This window comes from Aulonocara sp. 'chitande type north' Nkhata Bay, linkage group LG3, assembly GCF_057382095.1.
Source record: "Aulonocara sp. 'chitande type north' Nkhata Bay isolate Kocher_YH1m ecotype deep benthic linkage group LG3, A_spYH_male_GT1.1, whole genome shotgun sequence".
Taxonomy (NCBI): domain Eukaryota; kingdom Metazoa; phylum Chordata; class Actinopteri; order Cichliformes; family Cichlidae; genus Aulonocara; species Aulonocara sp. 'chitande type north' Nkhata Bay.
The window spans coordinates 9,319,875-9,338,838 of record NC_141346.1 but is presented as its reverse complement, the minus strand read 5'-3'; the positions used below and the strand labels follow the sequence as shown (position 1 = coordinate 9,338,838).

General features: G+C 42.1%; 1 protein-coding gene across 2 annotated transcripts; it reads right to left on the bottom strand.

Moving 5' to 3' along the window:
* Positions 1 to 574: 574 nt before the first annotated feature.
* Positions 575 to 4,420, bottom strand: LOC147333836 (zinc-binding protein A33-like). Of its 2 annotated transcripts, none has more exons than XM_086270445.1 (2): positions 3,080 to 4,420; positions 575 to 801 (listed from the first exon to the last, which is right to left on the bottom strand). In XM_086270445.1, the coding sequence occupies exons 1-2, from the start codon at positions 4,418 to 4,420 to the stop codon at positions 757 to 759; spliced, it is 1,386 nt and encodes a 461-aa protein (XP_086126571.1). In that variant the 3' UTR covers positions 575 to 756. The 2 variants fall into 2 exon arrangements, with proteins under 2 accessions (XP_086126571.1, XP_086126579.1); XM_086270453.1 differs by having other exon boundaries at positions 575 to 806; positions 3,094 to 4,420.
* Positions 4,421 to 18,964: the final 14,544 nt, after the last annotated feature.

Genomic DNA, 18,964 nt, shown 5'->3' with positions numbered 1-18,964 from the left:
ATCAAGGTTAAACGTGCTGCTGTTGTTCAGCCGCTGGTTTCCTCTTTCTGGTGCAAAGTGGGCCAAAAACAAACAAGAGAGACGGACTGGCGACAGAAAAGCCGATCAGCTGATCATTTAAGCAGTTTCACGATTGAAGTAGCAGCCAGAGAGCGAGAGGCAGTCGCTTGTTAAGCTTAACGTGGGAATGCTTTAAAAACATTCAGAGATGGACTTACACACTTGCTTTACTTTTCTTGGGGATAACTTTGTCGGAGATGAAATGCCGGGTTGCTAGCGAAGCTCCACATGCTATCCAGACCACCGACAGGTCCCGCATGCCACAGCCGCTCTATCACGTGATGCATACTGCTCCGACGTGCTAACGTTCTGAGGTGAGTTACGGCGTGTTGCACGTTTTGTGAGGTGCTTTCGTGATATTTAATGGATCGGATTACATTTTTTATTTTTCTCCGATATCCGATCCAGTAATTTAGGTCAGTATCGGACCGATACCGATACGTAATATCGGATCGGTCCATCTCTACTTGTAATGATTAGAAACTTGATAGAATTTCAAATCTAGTTTGGGGAGTCATTCAGTGAGAAACAGTGAAATGATTTTCCATGTGAAAAGGTGGACAGCAGAAACAGAAAGAAACAGTGAGAACTAAAAGAGAAACAAAGAGCTTTGGAACAACGAGGCAGCAGGAGGACAGCTGCAGTTTAACAGCTTCAACTCACTGACAGGAAACAACATTAGAAACATCATCATCCTCAACTCATCTGCTGCACTGACACTGACACCTTCAACGGACACACCTTCACTTTAACAGCAGTTTGAATATATGGAAACATCCTGTGAGTGAAAGTGTGTGTGAAAGTGTGTATGTGTGTATTAGTATCAGGATCAGAGAACGACAGCTTTCCTCTGTTCCAGTCCAGATTCACTCTGATCCTCTGGAACTTCTTCTCTACTGAGAGATCAGTTTTAGCTGATGGTGACCATGCTGAGTATGTATCTTGATAGAAGAATATTCCCCAAAATCCAGACTGTATGTTTCTCTTCCTCTGCACAGACTCTGCTAACACACCCACTAACCACACTATACTGTCTCCAACCTCAACATCCCAGCTTTGAGTCCCTGAATTAAAGCCCTCAGAGCCCAGGACAGAGATGCCAGACACAAAACTTCCAAGTTTGAAGCTGGCTCATGTGCACACATGCAGCTTCAGTTTAGAGACAAACGGCAGCCGCACAACCGACAGTGTGTGCATTCATAAGACCAAACCACACACACTCACACCCCACACTCTCGCCCACCCATGGGGCCCATTCTTGAAATATAAAGAATGACAACTTTATTCCTGGACTCTGGCAGTTTTTTCCTCTTGCATCTGAAGAGTTGCAAGTGTTCTGACCTGACACTCTGAAGCGATTGCTGCCAGCTCAGATTTGCTGAACCCTTCTAAACAATGCCTGTTCACTCTACTCTCCCCTCTCTCCATTCCTGCTGAAATCAGTCTTGACACACACGACTCCAGTCACACCATGCTTACTTCCTATTTTTCACTATTTGACTGTTGTTGTGTTCAAATATTTAAGAAGAAATATTTGTGGTTTAGAAAGATTTAATTTGCTTTGGCAGTTCCTGTTCCTTTTCCTGAAATAAGAGAAACATGGACACAAAAACACACCCTGTGTAGCCTTGACTATCGAATGTTATCCTTCAGTTGATTCTAAGGCCCAGTTCAGGACATCTTGTTTGGACTCTGTGACCCAGAGACTTATAAAAAGCCATCACTGGTGTATGTGTAAGCGTGCTGAAAAACCCTCTGCACTCTATGTCTACCGGCAATATTTCAAATCCAAACATTAACACTGAATGAAGCTCTTGACTCTGAAAACATGAAACGCCAACCCATTTATGAGCAAATTTGCATCGTGTATATATTAAAACAATAACACACAGCTTTATTTATTTTATAAACATCCATCCATCCATTCGCTTCCGCTTATCCTTTTCAGGGTTGTGGGGGGCGCTGGAGCCTATCCCAGCTGTCATAGGGCGAGAGGCGGGGTACACCCTGGACAGGTCGCCAGTCTGTCGCAGGGCAATTTGATGAACAATTTATAATTTTTACATAATACTCCAGCCTTTCAACTCTGAGCTTATTTAGTTCTATTAATACACTGAAATCTCATTTGTGTCATGAAGAAAGTCTTTAATCAAACAGAATTCAAAGATCAGAAACATTTCATATATGGAGTTAAACATGAATCATTGTTTCAACAACATATTTATTGTTGTCATAAACAGACAAGAAGACAACAACAAACTGCTCCTCCCATTCAACACATGTCAGTCCATATCCCAGCAAACTAAATCATCTCCATTTACACATCAAATAGAAACATGAATCACTTGTAATGATTAGAAACTTGATAGAATTTCAAATCTAGTTTGGGGAGTCATTCAGTGAGAAACAGTGAAATGATTTTCCATGTGAAAAGGTGGACAGCACTATTAGGGACCAATAAGCCAAAAACACAGAGGTCCAAACTATTAAAAAAGTGTGTGTGTGTGTGTGTGTGTGTGTGTGTGTGTGTGTGTGTGTGTGTGTGTGTGTGTGTGTGTTTAAGAAGAACACCATCCCCCCCTGTGTGATCGCAAGACATGGTTCAGTCCATTTTATTGGCTTCTTCTTGTAAACCAGCTCAACCTCCTCTTTCACTCAAACCCAGAAAGACTGGAGCGGAGGCCAAGGAACTCAAAAAGAACAAAAAAATAATTAATACAGCATGTACCCATATAAGATAACAAACAATCCAAAACAGATTTTATACAACCATTTGTGCTGTAGCTTACTGCTGTCATGCATTGCGAATAAACTTAAAATTTTGAACTGAATAAGCTATAGTCACAGAAACTTTAGAGCACAATGTTAAAAAGGACAAAAAGAATATCTTTGAAATATTTGGGGTTTTGGCTACATGCAGCACTGACAGGAAAGCACATTAGAAAAAAAACCATCCTGAACTGACCTGATCTGCTAACGGTGCCGCTGACACTGACACCGTCAGCGTCACCGGCAACACCTTCACTTCATCACCAGTTTGAATGAATGGAAACATCCTGTGAGTGAAAGTGTGTGTGAAGGTGTGTATGTGTGTGTTAGTATCAGGATCAGAGAACGACAGCTTTCCTCTGTTCCAGTCCAGATTCACTCTGATCCTCTGGAGCTTCTTCTGAACTGAGAGAGCAGTGAAAGGAGCTGATGGTGAGCGTGTTGAGTATTTACCTAAACTGAAAATCACACCCCAAAATCCAAACTCTTTGTTTCCCTTCCTCTGAATAGACTCTTCTACCACACCAAGCATCCAGCTTGTATTATTTCCAACCTCGACATCCCAGCTGTGAGTCCCTGAGTTAAAGCCCTCAGAGCCCAGGACAGAAATGTAATAATCAATCCTCTCTGGATTATCAGGAAGCTGCTGCCTCTCTCCTCCTCTCACACTGGTCAGATCTTCAGACAGGATGAGGTTTGGATGAGCAGTGTTTGGGTCCAGAATGAGAGGAGTGTAGGAGACCATGTCCTTCATGTTGTTCCAGATGTTGAAGGTCAGGTTGCCCAGGTGTTTGGCCTGGTCTATCACAGCTCCTGAGGGCAGCTGTGGATCATCCAGCAGGGGGCAGCGCTGGACTCTTTCCACTGCAGCCTTGAAGTTGTGCAGGAATGAGACGTCTTCAGCTCTCAGCTCCTCCTCTGTGGCTCTGACTGTGTCTGAAAGAGCTGCTATCTCTCTGCTCAGAGCCTCCATCTTCTCCTTCATCATCCCACTCTTCTGCTCCTCTTCCTCCCTCAGTGCAGCCAGCCTGGCCTCCTCTTCCTCTGCTAGAAACTGGTGAAGCTTCTTAAACTGCTCCTTAATCTGCCTCTCTGTGTGTCGGGCCTGGACCTTAATGTGTTCTGCTGTTTGATCAAACTTCACTTGAACTTCTTCACAAACCTTTAACTTCTTCTTTAAGGGCTCCAGAGTTTCCTGAAGTTCCTTCTTGTATTGTTGTGCAGCTTCATCGATGGGTCTGAATCTGTGATTGGTGTGTTTTTCTGAGTCTCTGCAGATGAGACACACTGGCTGCTGATGGTCCAGACAGAAGAGTCTGAGTTTCTCAGAGTGCAGACTGCAGAGAGCCTCTGAAGCTCTCTGATCTCTCTCCTGTAAGAACGACTCACACAGGTTCTTTAAAGCTCGGTTTAAAGGTGGATCATCCACTGATATTTCCTTACAAACTGGACACTCGTGTGTTGGTCTCTCTCTCCACCGTCTCTTCAGACAGTCTTTACAGAAGCTGTGGCTACATGGCAGAATAACAGGATCTCTGAAGACCTCCCGACAGACCGGACAGCAGAGATCCTCCTCTGATCTGGAAGCCATTGAGTCTGTGAGTGAAGCTGAAAACAGCAGACAGGAAGTACAGTCAGTCCTGGCTCCCCTCCCTCCTCTACCACCTTCACTGAAACTTCCTTTGAGTCGTGTTTTTGCTCAAACTCACATTCAGTGTGTGGAGCGTCAGCAGCTTGAAGCAGCAGTGTTGGAGTTTTACACTGTCGTTGCACTCACTCGTGCAGCTACAGCTACTCACTGATCGTCTGTGTGTCTCCCTTTACTGAGAAAGAGGAACAGCTTGTTTCCTGGTTTGTCGCAGCACTTGTGTAAGGTCAGAGGCGGAGTCTCATCCACCTCCTCCCATACATGCTGTTGCTTCATCCTGAACAGCGGTGTATTTTCTTGTCTTAACTAAATAATAACTATGAATCCAAATTTGTGTGTGTCCTCTGTGCATTCCTGGTGTTATTAGATCGGGGACATTACATACATACAACAAGGCTCCCCTATCAGTATGCTTGGGAAGAGCATACCTTTTGCTAGCATTCAAATGACACTATTTTCAGGAAACTGAGATCAAGTATCATTCATAGACAGGTGACACTAACAGGAAAACCCTACCCAAGTCATTGTTTCAGGTATTCACTGATCACATGAACTTTGTGGACCAACACATCAGGTTTACCAAGGAGAATGTGGAAAATATGACAGGTTAGCCTTCCTAAACTGTGAGATTTCCATCACCAATAGGGGACAAAAGTTGATGTGTACAGTAAACCAACACATACACTTATCAAACACTCAAGCACAAACTGGATGTCATCAGGACACTCCAACACAGAGTGAACACCATCCCCACAGATATAGTGGCCAGAGACACACACAGTGATATTTGAGAAGTGAAATGAAGTTTTTTGGATTTACAGAAAGTGTGCAATAATTGTTTAAACAAAATCAGGCAGGTGCATAAATTTGGGCAGCACAATAAAAGACATGAAATCAATATTTAGTAGATCTGCCTTTTGCAGAAATTACAGCCTCTAAATGCTTCCTGTAGGTTCCAATGAGAGTCTGAATTGTGGTTGAATGTTTTGGAACATTCCTCTTACAAAACATCTCTAGTTCATTCAGGTTTGATGGCTTCTGAGCATGGACATCTCTCTTTAACTCACACCACAGATTTTCAATAATATTCAGGTCTGGGGACTGAGATGGCCACTCCAGAACGTTGTACTTGTTCCTCTGCATGAATGCCTTACTGGATTTTGAGCAGTGTTTCATAACCGTGACATGTTCTTTTGTAATATAGTTATTTTTTTGTAGATTTCATTTATCCACCATCATACATCATACATACAAGCTAAGAAGAGGTCGTTATACTAACAAGAGGTATCAACGCCGGGCCAAAGTTCAGCACATGGTTAAAGTTTGTAATCCAGCCAGGGTATAAATATCACTCAGCAGCCAGAGCTGAAGCAGGTAGCATCAACAGATAAATCTACTCTACCCGGCTTAAATCACAAGAGCACCTCTGACCAAAAAGCTGTAGATTTTTCTTGTTTGCACAAATTAATCCAGATTCACATTAATTGTGTTCACAGCTCCAACAAAATGAGGAAGAGGAGGGGAGAAACACAATTAGGTTGAATTACAATTGGATGGAAGGCGAGGACAAGGAGAAGGAAGCTTAGGATGAGGAGGAAGAGAAGCAGCAGGAGCATCTTTAGGGATCCCTATGATGTCATTGAGGTTTGTTTCATTAATATGGTCCTCTCACAAAGAACGATGACTTGTTTTAGTTCACCTACTTCCTGTATTAAATAGTGATGTGCAAAATGTTGTGAAAAACCATGGAGCAGGTGTTAGGTTTTGTATTGTTGATTTCCATTTATGCTTAGAAATATCTACTTATATATGCTTAGAGTTTTGTAATTAGTTGTAGATTGGTAGAGGTTTTGATCCTTGATAGTCTGCAAACTTTGTGTGCATTAGAGAGCACTTTGGGAGCATGAGAGAGGTCGTACCTTGTCTTATTGTTTTATGGTAGGATTAACGTAGCTACGTCTGTTCTAGTCTAAGTGCTTTTGGTTTGATGAACTGCTGGACTTCCTCACCGTGTTATCTAGGGTGAACCATTTAGGGTGAGGGGGAGACTACCCTCTTCCTGATCAAGGATGTTTGCTTTTGTGCTTTCATGTTATAGGACCCTTTGATCAGCAGTACCACACACACACACACACACACACACACACACACACACACACACACACACACACACGGTACTCTTTGTGTGTATGTAGATGTCATATGTTAATGAACAATTGAATTGGCAAGATGGCGCCAGCAGTATGCACGGCGACACGTCTGCTAACCCTGCTAACTTTGCTTTGGCTTTGGCTAGCCTTATCCTTCTCCTTTCTATCCCAAAATGCTCTCGCTCTGCGTGTGTATAATCGCCAGTTACTCCTTGAAATCAAAGCTTCATATGACCTCGCTCTTAAACAATCGGTGGTAGGAAATGCTTATGGGCCTCCTCCACCACTTCCAGAGCCCTGTATCCCGGCCTACTTGTGTCAACACACCTTCACAACGTCCTGGAAAAAGCGTCCGAGGAAACGAGGAAAGCGGGCTGGTACACTCATCAAACTCCGAGCTGTTCTCCGCGCTTCTCGCGGAACTACTGGACCAGCAGAGTGCATCTCGAGATGGATCCTACCTGTTGTCCCTGGAACTTCCACGTCACTTGATCCCCCGTCCTCAGCTTTTTATTTTCCTAAGCGGCCTCGGACCCGTGGATGCGGTGTGGACCACAGAAATCTTCGCACACTTAACCGAGCTGGAGCGTCCGATGCTAGGATCTACACATTCCAAATGGCCTTGCTAAATGTAAGATCATTAGCAAACAAGACGTTTGTATTAAACGACTTCATAAAGTCTCAACAGTTGGACTTTCTATTTCTGACGGAAACATGGCTCCAACCCGGTGAGTCTGTAGCGTTTTCGGAACTGGTTCCTCCCAATTTCTCATTCTTCAGCCTCCCTCGGTCCTCTGGCAGGGGAGGAGGCCTAGCCACTGTGTTCAATCCTCGATTTCATTGCCATCAAATATTACAGCATGACTCATTTTCTAGTTTTGAACTCCAGCTGTTTGAGTTACACCTTAATCCTGCTGCGCCTCTGCTGTGTGCCCTCATATATCGCCCTCCCAAGTTTAATAAGGATTTTATCAAAGAGTTTTCTGATTTTATGGCTGGAATCGCTCTTAAATACGACAGCTTTTTGATCCTTGGCGATTTTAATATTCATGTCTGTTGTGATTCGAAATTTTTGGTCAAGGACTTTTTAAATATTATTGATTCCTTTAACTTGACCCAGTGGGTTTCTGGTCCCACGCACGAAAAAGGTCACACACTGGACTTGGTGCTTTCCCACGGGTTGGAAGTGTGCATCACGGATATATCTGAATTACGCATTTCCGATCATCTTCCTGTGTTGTTCACTCTAACACTGCACTGCTCGATGGATAAGTCGAACGCCCCACTGCGCAAAAAGCGAGCGCTTAATGTACTTACAGCACCTGCCTTTTCTGCTGCCTTTATGGACTCTGGAATATTGAACTCCAATTGTAAAAATGTTGAGGACCTTTCGGCTATTCTTCATTCTACTTGCACTTATATCTTGGACTCTATTGCACCATTCAGAACTGTGCGCGCTAAGAATTCATCAGAACCGTGGTTGAACGATTACACCCGCTCCCTCAGACGCGACTATAGACGCGCTGAAAGGAGATGGAAAAAGGACAGATTGTATGTTTCCTTACAGATTTTAAGGACTCGTCTCTCTGCTTATCAAGAAGCTGTAAAAACTGCAAAAACACAATTTGTCTCAAACTTAGTATCAGCAAACGGTCATAGGCCTCAGGTACTTTTTAACATTCTTAATCGCTTTTTTAGTTTATGTGATAATCCTGGAGTTACTTCTTCATCAAGTATGTGCGATGATTTTTTAGCATTTTTCAATAACAAGATCTTATCGATTAGGGCCCTTGTTTTGTTGTCTGTTGTCTCAGTTCAAAGCCCTCCACCTGTGTGTTCAGCTGTCTTAGAGCAGTTCGATCCCGTCTCCCTTAAGGACCTGACCGCGATAGTTAGTGGCCTAAGATCATCACACTGCCCCTCTGATTCTCTTCCCCCGAGTCTGCTCAAAAACACTTTTAATATTGTTGGCCCTTTTATTCTGAAATTGATTAATATGTCCCTTACTACAGGCTGCGTCCCACTATGCTTTAAACAAGCTGTAGTTCAGCCTCTTCTTAAAAAACAAAACCTGGACCCAACTGTTCTGTCTAATTACAGGCCCATCTCAAAGCTTCCTTTTCTATCTAAAGTTTTGGAGAAAGTGGTCTATCTACAGTTGCAGGCACACCTCGATTCTAATATGATTTCAGAAAAATTTCAATCTGGTTTTAAATCATTACATAGCACTGAGACAGCACTTTTAAGGATTTTTAACGATATTCTCTTAACTATGGATTCTGGCAGCCCTGCTGCCCTTTTACTGTTGGACTTGTCAGCAGCTTTTGACACGGTTGACCACGACATCCTGTTATCACGGCTAGAATCGCATGCTGGCCTAAAAGGATCTGCCCTTCAGTGGTTTCGCTCCTACTTGACAGAAAGGTTCTTTTATGTCAATATGGGCCCCCACAACTCCAAATTAGCTCCTCTTAAATACGGTGTTCCTCAAGGCTCTATTTTGGGTCCCGCCCTCTTCGCACTCTATTTGCTGCCATTGGGCTCCATCTTCTCGCGGTACAGCATTTCATTTCATTGCTTTGCGGATGATCTACAGATTTATCTACCTTTAAAATCAGGATCAGATCAACCGCAGCTCTTATTACGCTGCCTTGACGACGTTAAACAGTGGTTATCATTAAATTTTTTACAGCTAAATGAAAACAAAACTGAGGTTGTCATTTTTGGCAATTTCAATCATATCGACAGCACGTTGGGTACCCTCTCCTCGTATTGTAAAACACATGTAAAAAACCTCGGAGTTTACATTGATGGTTCTTTTAAATTGAATAAGCAGGTGAGTGCAGTAGTTCAGTCCTGTTTTTTTCAGCTAAGACAGCTAGCCAGGATAAAGCCATACCTTCCGGCTGACGTCTTCGAGCGTATCATCCACCTTTTTCTTACTTGCAGACTGGACTACTGCAATTCATTGTATTATGGCCTAGATCATGCCACCATCCATCGCCTTCAGATGGTTCAAAATGCTGCTGCTCGCCTGCTAACCGGTACTAAACGGAGAGAGCATATAACCCCAATTTTAGCCTCTTTACACTGGCTCCCTGTCCCCTACAGGATCCAATTTAAACTTTTACTTTTTGTTTTTAAGTCACTCAACGCCCGAGCCCCCCCCTACTTGTCTGAGCTCCTCTCTGCCTATGCTCCAGGAAAACCCACGAGATCTAGTTCAAAACTATTGTTGTCCATTCCACGGACTAACCTCAAATCTCGTGGTGATAGATCCTTCTCTGTGGCAGGTCCCAGACTTTGGAATAGTCTCCCCTTTAATATTAGATCTGCTCAAACTCTTGAGCAATTTAAATCTTTACTAAAGACACACTTTTACGCTCTGGCTTTTAACACATTATGACCCAAGCATTTTGGATTTATCTGAATTAGTTAGTATTGTTTCAATTCTTCTATTCTATTGTTTCTATTGTTATTATTGTACTGAATTAGTTAGTATTGTTTCAATTCTTCTATTCTATTGTTTCTATTGTTATTATTGTATTACACTGTAGTTTTTAATTTTATTGTTATTGTTAAGCACTTTGTGCAGCATCGGCTGTTGGAAATGTGCTATATAAATAAATCTGACCTTGACCTTGACCTGACCTATGCATATTCATGTAACCTCAATAAAAGAGCAGTGTTACGGGAGAACGGACGAGAGCAGCTGGGGTCAAGCGAAGGAACGGCGTTTGTCCGGTTCTCTCCCGTGCACGAGAAACATGAAGAACTTTGCCTACTTGTGTCTTGCTTTGCTGTGTAATTATATTGTCTTCAACGTTCCAGCGAATAGGTTCAAGCTACAAACCTATCATTAATTGGTCCTTCGAGAGCCGGAGCCCTGGAGTCGACATTCACCGAGGGGAGAAGAGACACGCTGAAAGACTGACGTCAGCCAGGAAGTTCCTGTGGATTAAATGTCTGTCTTTTCTCCTCGATGAATGACAATCGGCGGGATCCGAGGCTGATATTACACGCTAAGCAACACCAAGTAAGTCCCTAGAGCCCGACTCTATAACCGTGTGGTTGTGCAGACTCCGCCACTTTGTTGAAGCGTTGAGAAGTTCGCTACTTTGTGGAGCGATAAGTGAGTTCTTCGCTACTTTGTGGAGTGAGAGGTGGGTTCTCTGCCAATTTGTGAGGCGTTGAGAAGTTCGCTACTTTGTGGAGAGAGAGGTTCCTCGCTACTTTGTGGAGCGAGAGGTGGGTTCTCTGCCAATTTGTGAGGCGTTGAGAAGTTCGCTACTTTGTGGAGAGAGAGGTTCCTCGCTACTTTGTGGAGCGAGAGGTGAGTTCTCCGCCACTTTGTGGGGCGTTGAGAAGTTCTGCGGGGTCCAGACTGTGCTGGACGATAGGCCTATTTTGTGTTGTTGTCGTTGTTTTCGTTGTTGTTGTTGTGTGAGTGCGTGCAGAGCGGAACACGTGGTCCGTTACACCAGCTGTTGTCGTTATCATGGATTCCTAAGCAACCAAGAGTGTGTCGGAGGGTAACAGACGTTTATGCTGGACTTTGCTCCTGGCAGCACAAAGTATTTAAATAAAAAAAAAACAAAAAAACAAAGAGAGCGACGGCTCCTTAGCTGCGCGGGTTCACGTGAGCACGGTGGCACGGGTTTCACGTGGTCCTGAGCCGTGCGGTTAATCGCAGGCTTATAAATGAAAGAGATTCAAATGTTAGAAGTTTTCAGAAAACACACCAGCCTTGAAGAGCGTGTGGAGAAGGCCAGCCCACATCAGTAGCACTTAAGATATGCTCTGGTGAATGGCTTTCCCCCACCCCCTTGCTGACACAAAATGTTTATTCTTTAGCTTGCCCTGATTGACAACAGCCTGTGTGTCAGACCATAGATTTAATTGAGGTGGATAGTTGTTAAAAGTAATCTACATTAAGCTTGTGGTTGCTCAAATTCAGTACAATGACATACGAGGTGAAGTGTTATAGGCAAATATTTAAACTAATAATGTGCATAGAGGCACTTGACCTGTGTGAAAGACTGTCATCTTATTATGAGCCATTGTTGAGATATAGAGCACACCTGTGAAAACAACTAATATGCTGAACCCTGTATGAAACATCTAACAAACAGGAGTTGGTCAGTCACAGGAGCTCGTTCAGTGAGAGACTGAGATTACCGAAAAGCACCACTGAACGACACAGGAAATCATTCCTGCCTGTGGCCATCTCCCTGTACAACGCATCCACTTAACACACTGTTTGCTGCTACAGCTACACATGTTTCTTTTCCAAATATTTATTTATAAGTGACTTATTTATGTATGTATGTATGTATGTATATATATGTATATATTGTACTATTCTTAGTTAGCGTATTGTCTGTCTTGTCTTAATGTTGGTTTAAAATGGAGCACTGTAACAAAAAATAATTTCCCCCAGGGATCAATAAAGTATTCTGATTCTGATTCTGATTCTGATTAAAAGTACATGGTGGAGAAGCTGAATTGAATATGAAAGTGCAAGACTTTGCCACTGTTCATAGCATTAGCATCATGTTTCTGTTTATTTGTTTTGTTGGGTCGAAAATAATTAAATAAACTTGTGATCATGCCTATGGATCACCATGGCACATATCACCAGCCACATGATTTATTTATGCAGATGAAAAAGTGAGTGTGAATGTGTCTGACATCACAGTGTTTTTGTGCACTGTGTTGTGAGAGTGGTGATTCTGCAGGTCACCAGCTATTGTAAAGAAAAAAAAAAAGAGTGAAAAAGAGAAATAATTTATATTGTAGATGAAAAATAATAGGGAAAAGGTTTTGTGTTGATCAGCCAAAAACAACTACAATTTCATTTTCTGCTTTTAAGAAAGGATTGTTCACAAAAACACACACAGAGAGAGAGAGATGTGTGTTGATTAAGCAGTGATAATAATAATGAACATGTCTTAGTTTGTCACTTTCTGGTGAAAAGCAGACCTGAACCAATTTTCCACATGCGGCAGTCGGAAGAAAGTTATAGTTTAACATCATTGGAAACATGCAGGCCAAGTTTCTGGCTGACTTATTTACAGCGCCATGTGTCTCTCAACCTCACAAGCAAGCTCTCACTCCTCCCTGAAGACAAGGAATGCAGCTCCAAAGAGCAATAACATGATAAAGAGACAGCAGCAAGTCCTGAGCAAAGAGTCCCAGCAAAGCAGCAGCAATGTGGACAAACAGCATCAGAGAAGAAGAGCAAACCCATCATCCTGACTGATCGGATTAATGGCACTGTATTTACAACAAGCTGCAACTTCACTGAACTGAACAGTTGGAGTTTGACATTTGCCACCTTTGGAGCAAAATGGCAAGAAGAGACAGTGGAACACAGGACAAAGCTGAAGGAGAACTGCCGGCTATTGGACTGTTGAAGAGTGAGAGGACAACAGACAACAGAGAGGAGTGGTGAGAACACAGAGGAATGCTGTTATTTAAATGTGGGAAATCAACATTTGGGTTAGCAAACCTGGGAAAAACAAAACTGACTGCTTAAGTTGGAAAATTGTGAAGGAGTCTGAAACACTGCGAAAATAGAAACATATACAAATCACACAAACAAGCAGAACATGCATTAACCCTACTAATACAAACAAAAGAGAGCTCATGAAGATTAGACAACATCTTAAGCATGTGAGTCTGTTTATCATCTTGTCCAAGTCACTTAGTGTGATGCAAAGACCAGTGGAACTCATAGCACATTGGTTAAGAAATGATCAAACAATAGTAGAGAAGTGTGTAGGAAAGGCAGCTTTAAGAACATGCTCTGCTGGAGATGCAGCTCCACAGACATGCATTAGACCTGCCTAATAACACAAACACACATGCAAGGAAAATTAGCTTGTTATCTTTCATCAGTGTTAAAATAGTGTCAATTTAACAGACACTTGTTATCAAATACTGAGGTTATCCAATGCAAAAAAAAAAAAAAAAAGACTCTCTAGGTTGCAGGACAACAATTTAACTTTTGTTGTGAAAAAAGATTCTGGTTTGACCAACCAGTGATCAGATGTAACCACGGTAACCCCTGACCCAATTTCCGCCAGTCCCTTTATTGTGGCGGGAATGAACCCTGTATAAGTTGGGGGTCAATCAGCTGCATGTCCCTGCTCCTCTAGCTGCTGTGTCCATGTGGTTGGCGTACTTGTCAGATATCGACAAATTCTACACTACAGACCAGTTGACAGCGTGCAATAACCCAGCCGATTCATTCGTCTTTACACTACCTCACAATCGACTCAACGGTGAGTTATTTGTTTGGTTTTTTTTGTCACAATTAATGTAAATGCGGAGCCGCGATCGCACATCCTACAATGCCGGTAAGCTAATGCTAGGCTAGCGACAGTAAGTGCAATTACTAGTTTCATCTATTGAATATTGTTGTTTTTGTTTATTCCATTATGGCCGAATGTTGACTTAACGTATCTAGAGTTGAACGAGTGATTTGATTTTTGTAGTTTTGTCCGTTTTGAATGTTTTTTGTTACTTTTCTGATGAAATGCCAAAACGGCCTATGAGATTTTGCATTGAGTTAAATTCCATTTAGATTATTGAATCTGTTGCGCAACACCTGTGATTAAATGAGTTTTGTAAATATATTTGATTAACTTTGGATAATGGTTATTAGCTTTGTGGCTGATATACTTTGATGGGACCCATGAGAATGTTTTTCTATAATAGTATTTTTGAATGAAATTTATTATAAGAGATGATGGTTTGTTGATTGTTGTATGAAACATGGCATTAATTACTTGTCTTTGTTATTTGTGTATTTATTTTGTCACAGCAGTAGAATGCTGTTTCATTTTCTTCTGTGAATGATAATTTGTTTTTGACCTTGTTTAGGTCAGGTTTTTTTTTCTCCCGCGATCAGCCCTGATCAGCGCGAGATGGCGAGCCACCCGACCACCGCTACGTTGCGGTAGGAATTGTGAACCTATGGACTGAATCACTGAATCAAACTGTTGACACATGACCTATCACAGGTCCATGGAACTAAACTAAATCACATACTGGACTACACCTCATCCCACCTCCTTTTGGAACCTAATAAGCTGTTTTGTATTGTCAACATTATTTTTGTTTGTGATATATATGCATATGTTTTTATTTCTTTTGTACATCCGTCTATACACTGCTCATAACAAACATAATATATATATTTTGAGCTCTACTTTTGTTTCCTGTGTTTTATTCACACCCTCAGGCTCCATAGTCGAATCTTATTCTGATAGCTCATTTTCTATGAGGCTGCAGTCAGGCGCCCTGGTCCTTTAACCGCGTTACACAGACAATAAATTTAGTTGTTGATATAGTAAATTGGGAGATGCTTCCTGCTTGATTGATGCAGCACAAGTAATTTACTGTATGAGGGAAATTGTCTTTTGTGATACTATTTTGAACATACTTTTCTGTCGTCCTGTCAACTTAGTGGGTTAATAGCTGATATGCAAATTAGTTGATCGGTTTTAGATTAATGAAAGGTGACTGAATTCTAGCACGAGTGAATGGGATGTGTTGGAGTTTGTTGTGTGTTGAGTGGAGACTCTAAAACACTGAGTTTCCTGTTTTGATGTGCGAGTGAATCCTGTAATTAGATACACAACTCTGAATACGTCAGAACAAACGTCTTTTGTGAAGTGCATGACAACATGTCACATGTTTTATGATGAAGGGAAAAGGAAAACTGAATAAAATCTGTGGCCTAAATGAGTGTAGAGCACAGACCTGGTGACTAAACTCATAGCTAATAAGACATTAGGGTTATGTTGTGTGTTGTGCAGCTGATGGTTGGTTTGGAGTGAATCTAGCTGATGATTCTTCTTTTGCTGTGAAGTTGAGCCTGCCAATTAGTATGATGGTATGATAAATCATGCTAATGGTATGATTTACCCTCCTGAGATGAAGAGCTTGTGTCATGACTTAACAAGGCGTTTTTATTTTTGATACTTTCACAGTGCATTGAAAGTTTTGTTTGATAATCTCTGTTATTTTTCATTTTTATCTTTTGAACAGGCACTGATTTTGTTTTTCTATTTCTTTTCTTTAAGCAGATCTGCACGTCAGAAATTAAAAGTGCTATACGACCTGTCGAAAAAACCGTTACAAGTGAGTTTCTCCACATTAAAATGGGCTCAGGAGAAAGCTACTTATTTGGGACAATATTAAATGAAAGTCCCGGCCTAAAAAGGATTCAGCGAGGTAATCCGATCTAAAAGTTCTTCTTTTTCTTTTGAAATGACGTTGTTTTGCTGAGCGTGGAAACGAATGCGACGGTAATTTCCACAATTAGCAAAAGAAGGAATCACTGAGTGAATGAGTGAATTGGCTTCCCTTCATTGGCTTCCTGTTAAATCCAGAATTGAATTCAAAATCCTGCTCCTCACATACAAGGTCTTAAATAATCAGGCCCCATCTTATCTTAATGACCTTGTAGTACCATATCACCCTATTAGAGCACTTTGCTCTCGCTCTGCAGGCCTACTTGTTGTTCCTAGAGTATTTAAAAATAGAATGGGAGGGAGAGCCTTCAGTTTTCAGGCCCCTCTTCTGTGGAACCAGCTTCCAGTTTGGATTCGGGAGACAGACACTATCTCTGCTTTTAAGATTAGGCTTAAAACTTTATAGTTAGGGCTGGACCAGGTGACCCTGAATCCTCCCTTAGTTATGCTGCAATAGATGTAGGCTGCCGGGGGATTCCAATGATGCATTGAGTTTTTCCTTTCCAGTCACCTTTCTCACTCACTATGTATTAATAGACCTCTCTGCATTGAATCATATCTGTTATTAACCTCTGTTTCTCTTCCACAGCATGTCTTTATCCTGTCTTCCTTCTCTCACACCAACCGGTCGCAGCAGATGGCCGCCCCTCCCTGAGCCTGGTTCTGCCGGAGGTTTCTTCCTGTTAAAAGGGAGTTTTTCCCTCCCACTGTCCCCAAAGTGCTTGCTCATAGGGGGTCATATGATTGTTATGTTTTTCTCTGTATCTATGAAGCGCCTTGAGATAACTTTTGTTGTGATTTGGCACTATATAAATAAAATTGAATTGAATTGAATTGAATTGAATGAGTAAGAATTTTAAAATAAATGTGAAACTGACTGACTGACTTAACACCATTGTGTGAAGTTAACCCCCACCTGACAAAGGTGTGGATGTATCTCTGTGTGTGTCTCTGTTGCAGGAGCAGAAGGAGACCACAGGAGGAACCTTGGGTCACATGACGATGTGAACTCTGAAAATTTAACCTTTTTAGTTTAAATTCTCTGTCTGTGAATTTACCATGTGTATGTCATTCACTACCTTGTGTTGCTCACAGAGATCACTGTGAGAAAGTGTGTACACACCTGCGCAGCGCTAACATTTGCATTTCTTCTCTACAGCATTACAGTTCTTCATGTGACTAGATGATTTATACCAGGATAATCAATGTGTGTTGCTAATGTTTGTTTTTCTAAGAATGCATGTAGAGGATTCAGCGGAAGCGGACAAGTGACATGAGAAAAACAAATAAGGGATTGTTTATGGAATAGTTGAAGATGGGCTATTGAGCTCATAGTGATTGATGAGTTGAGTGACTTTACTTAAGAGAAGTCACTGATTACATTAATGTTAACTGAGTACATGGGATGATCCATGTCTGCGGCGAATTATGGTAATAATAGTGATTTAATGATTTGAGAAAACCTGCATATGACACTTGTCTTGCCCGTGCTGAATGCTTATTACTCTTATGATACAATTGTTTATAAGTGTGAAGTTTGATTTTATTTCCAGATCTTGTTTTCCAGGCCATGATGGTGTGTATGCAGGCTCCTGGTGGAGCCAGTTTTTAAGACAGGGATCCAGGTTTGATGAGTTGACGCATGAGAGTGTCCATGCGTCAAGAGGTGGGGTCCAGAATTAACATTAAACAATGTTTTTTATTATTGTTGCAGGCTTTGATGGCCTATAAGTGAAGTTCACTGAACTAAAGAATGTGGTTTAATGATTGTTGACATGCTCTCCAAATAGAAGTCTTTCTGAAATACAGGTGCAGCAGTGAGAAGCGAGAAACATTCCAGGCATAGCTGACAGCCCAGGCAGTGGTTGAGGTCAAAGGTCAAGCTGGTTGGGGCCCATCATGAGATCAGACCTTGGAGCCACAGCAAGGACCATTTTAACTGCCTGCAAAATAGCGGAGAGACCCTCCGGGATTTATCAGAGCTACTGCAAAGAGGTCGAGGTCCCAGGAAACCCCGGCACCCTCAAGACAGCACAATAGAGAAATCTCACACTTGGTTGTTTCAGTGGTGATGGGGGAGTGCTGATTGAGCCCCCGTAGGGTAAGCTCGCACTTCAACCTCCAGCCTCTGATCAACTCTAGGGCAACCAAGTGCGAGGCGTGACAGCTGAATCAGCTGAACCAGGAGGAAGGCAGAGAAGATGGACACATGACAACTCTCACCTAAGAGACATGATGCAAGACCACATCCCTCCGTGGATGAACAGTGCCTGGTACCGTTATATCCACGACAGAACAAAAACAGAATCTGCAAATACAGACTATTATGTCTGTTCCCATCTACCCAGCACGGCAACATACCCCACACCATATATGTTCCTGGACTAACTCTCAGAGAAGAACTACTCTATGATATTAGCAGAGAAAGGGGGACTTTGCGTCCTTTTTAATACCACATGCTGCATTTACATAAAGAAGACGCACATTCATCAAACATGACTGACGCCCTGAGTGTTTTGAGACAGATCCAGCAGGCCCAGAATCAGGACTATCCATGATGAGAAGGAGTGCCTGAGAAGATCGTCCACAAGATGGGAGCTGAGGCCAGGAGAGAGGCTTCAGGAGGATCAGAGATCATCTTCAGCACAGCAGACATCACACAGAGAGCTGTGCTACTGAGCTTCCAGGAGATCAAGAGGAGACTTCCCACAGCAAGATTTTAAATAAAATAGTTCGAGGATGACATGATTCTGTAAAAGCACAGGAACCAGAAGCTATGGTGAGGTGTTTTTCTGCAGAGCGTGGACAATTGAGGAGTCATAAATATCCCCCTCGCAGGTCGAAGGCCTGAAGTGAGGTGATGGGTGATAGATTTTGTATTGTTGATTGTCATTTATGCTTAGAAATATTTACTCACATATGCTTAGAAGTGTATAATCAATTGTAGATTGAAAGAATGTCTCATCCTAAAAGAGGTCTGTATTAACTCTGTGTAGAGGGGGGTGCGTACATTCCTCTACACAGTGTCCTGGCATGGATCACACTCCTTAGGAGAGTTTATCTTCTCCTTATTG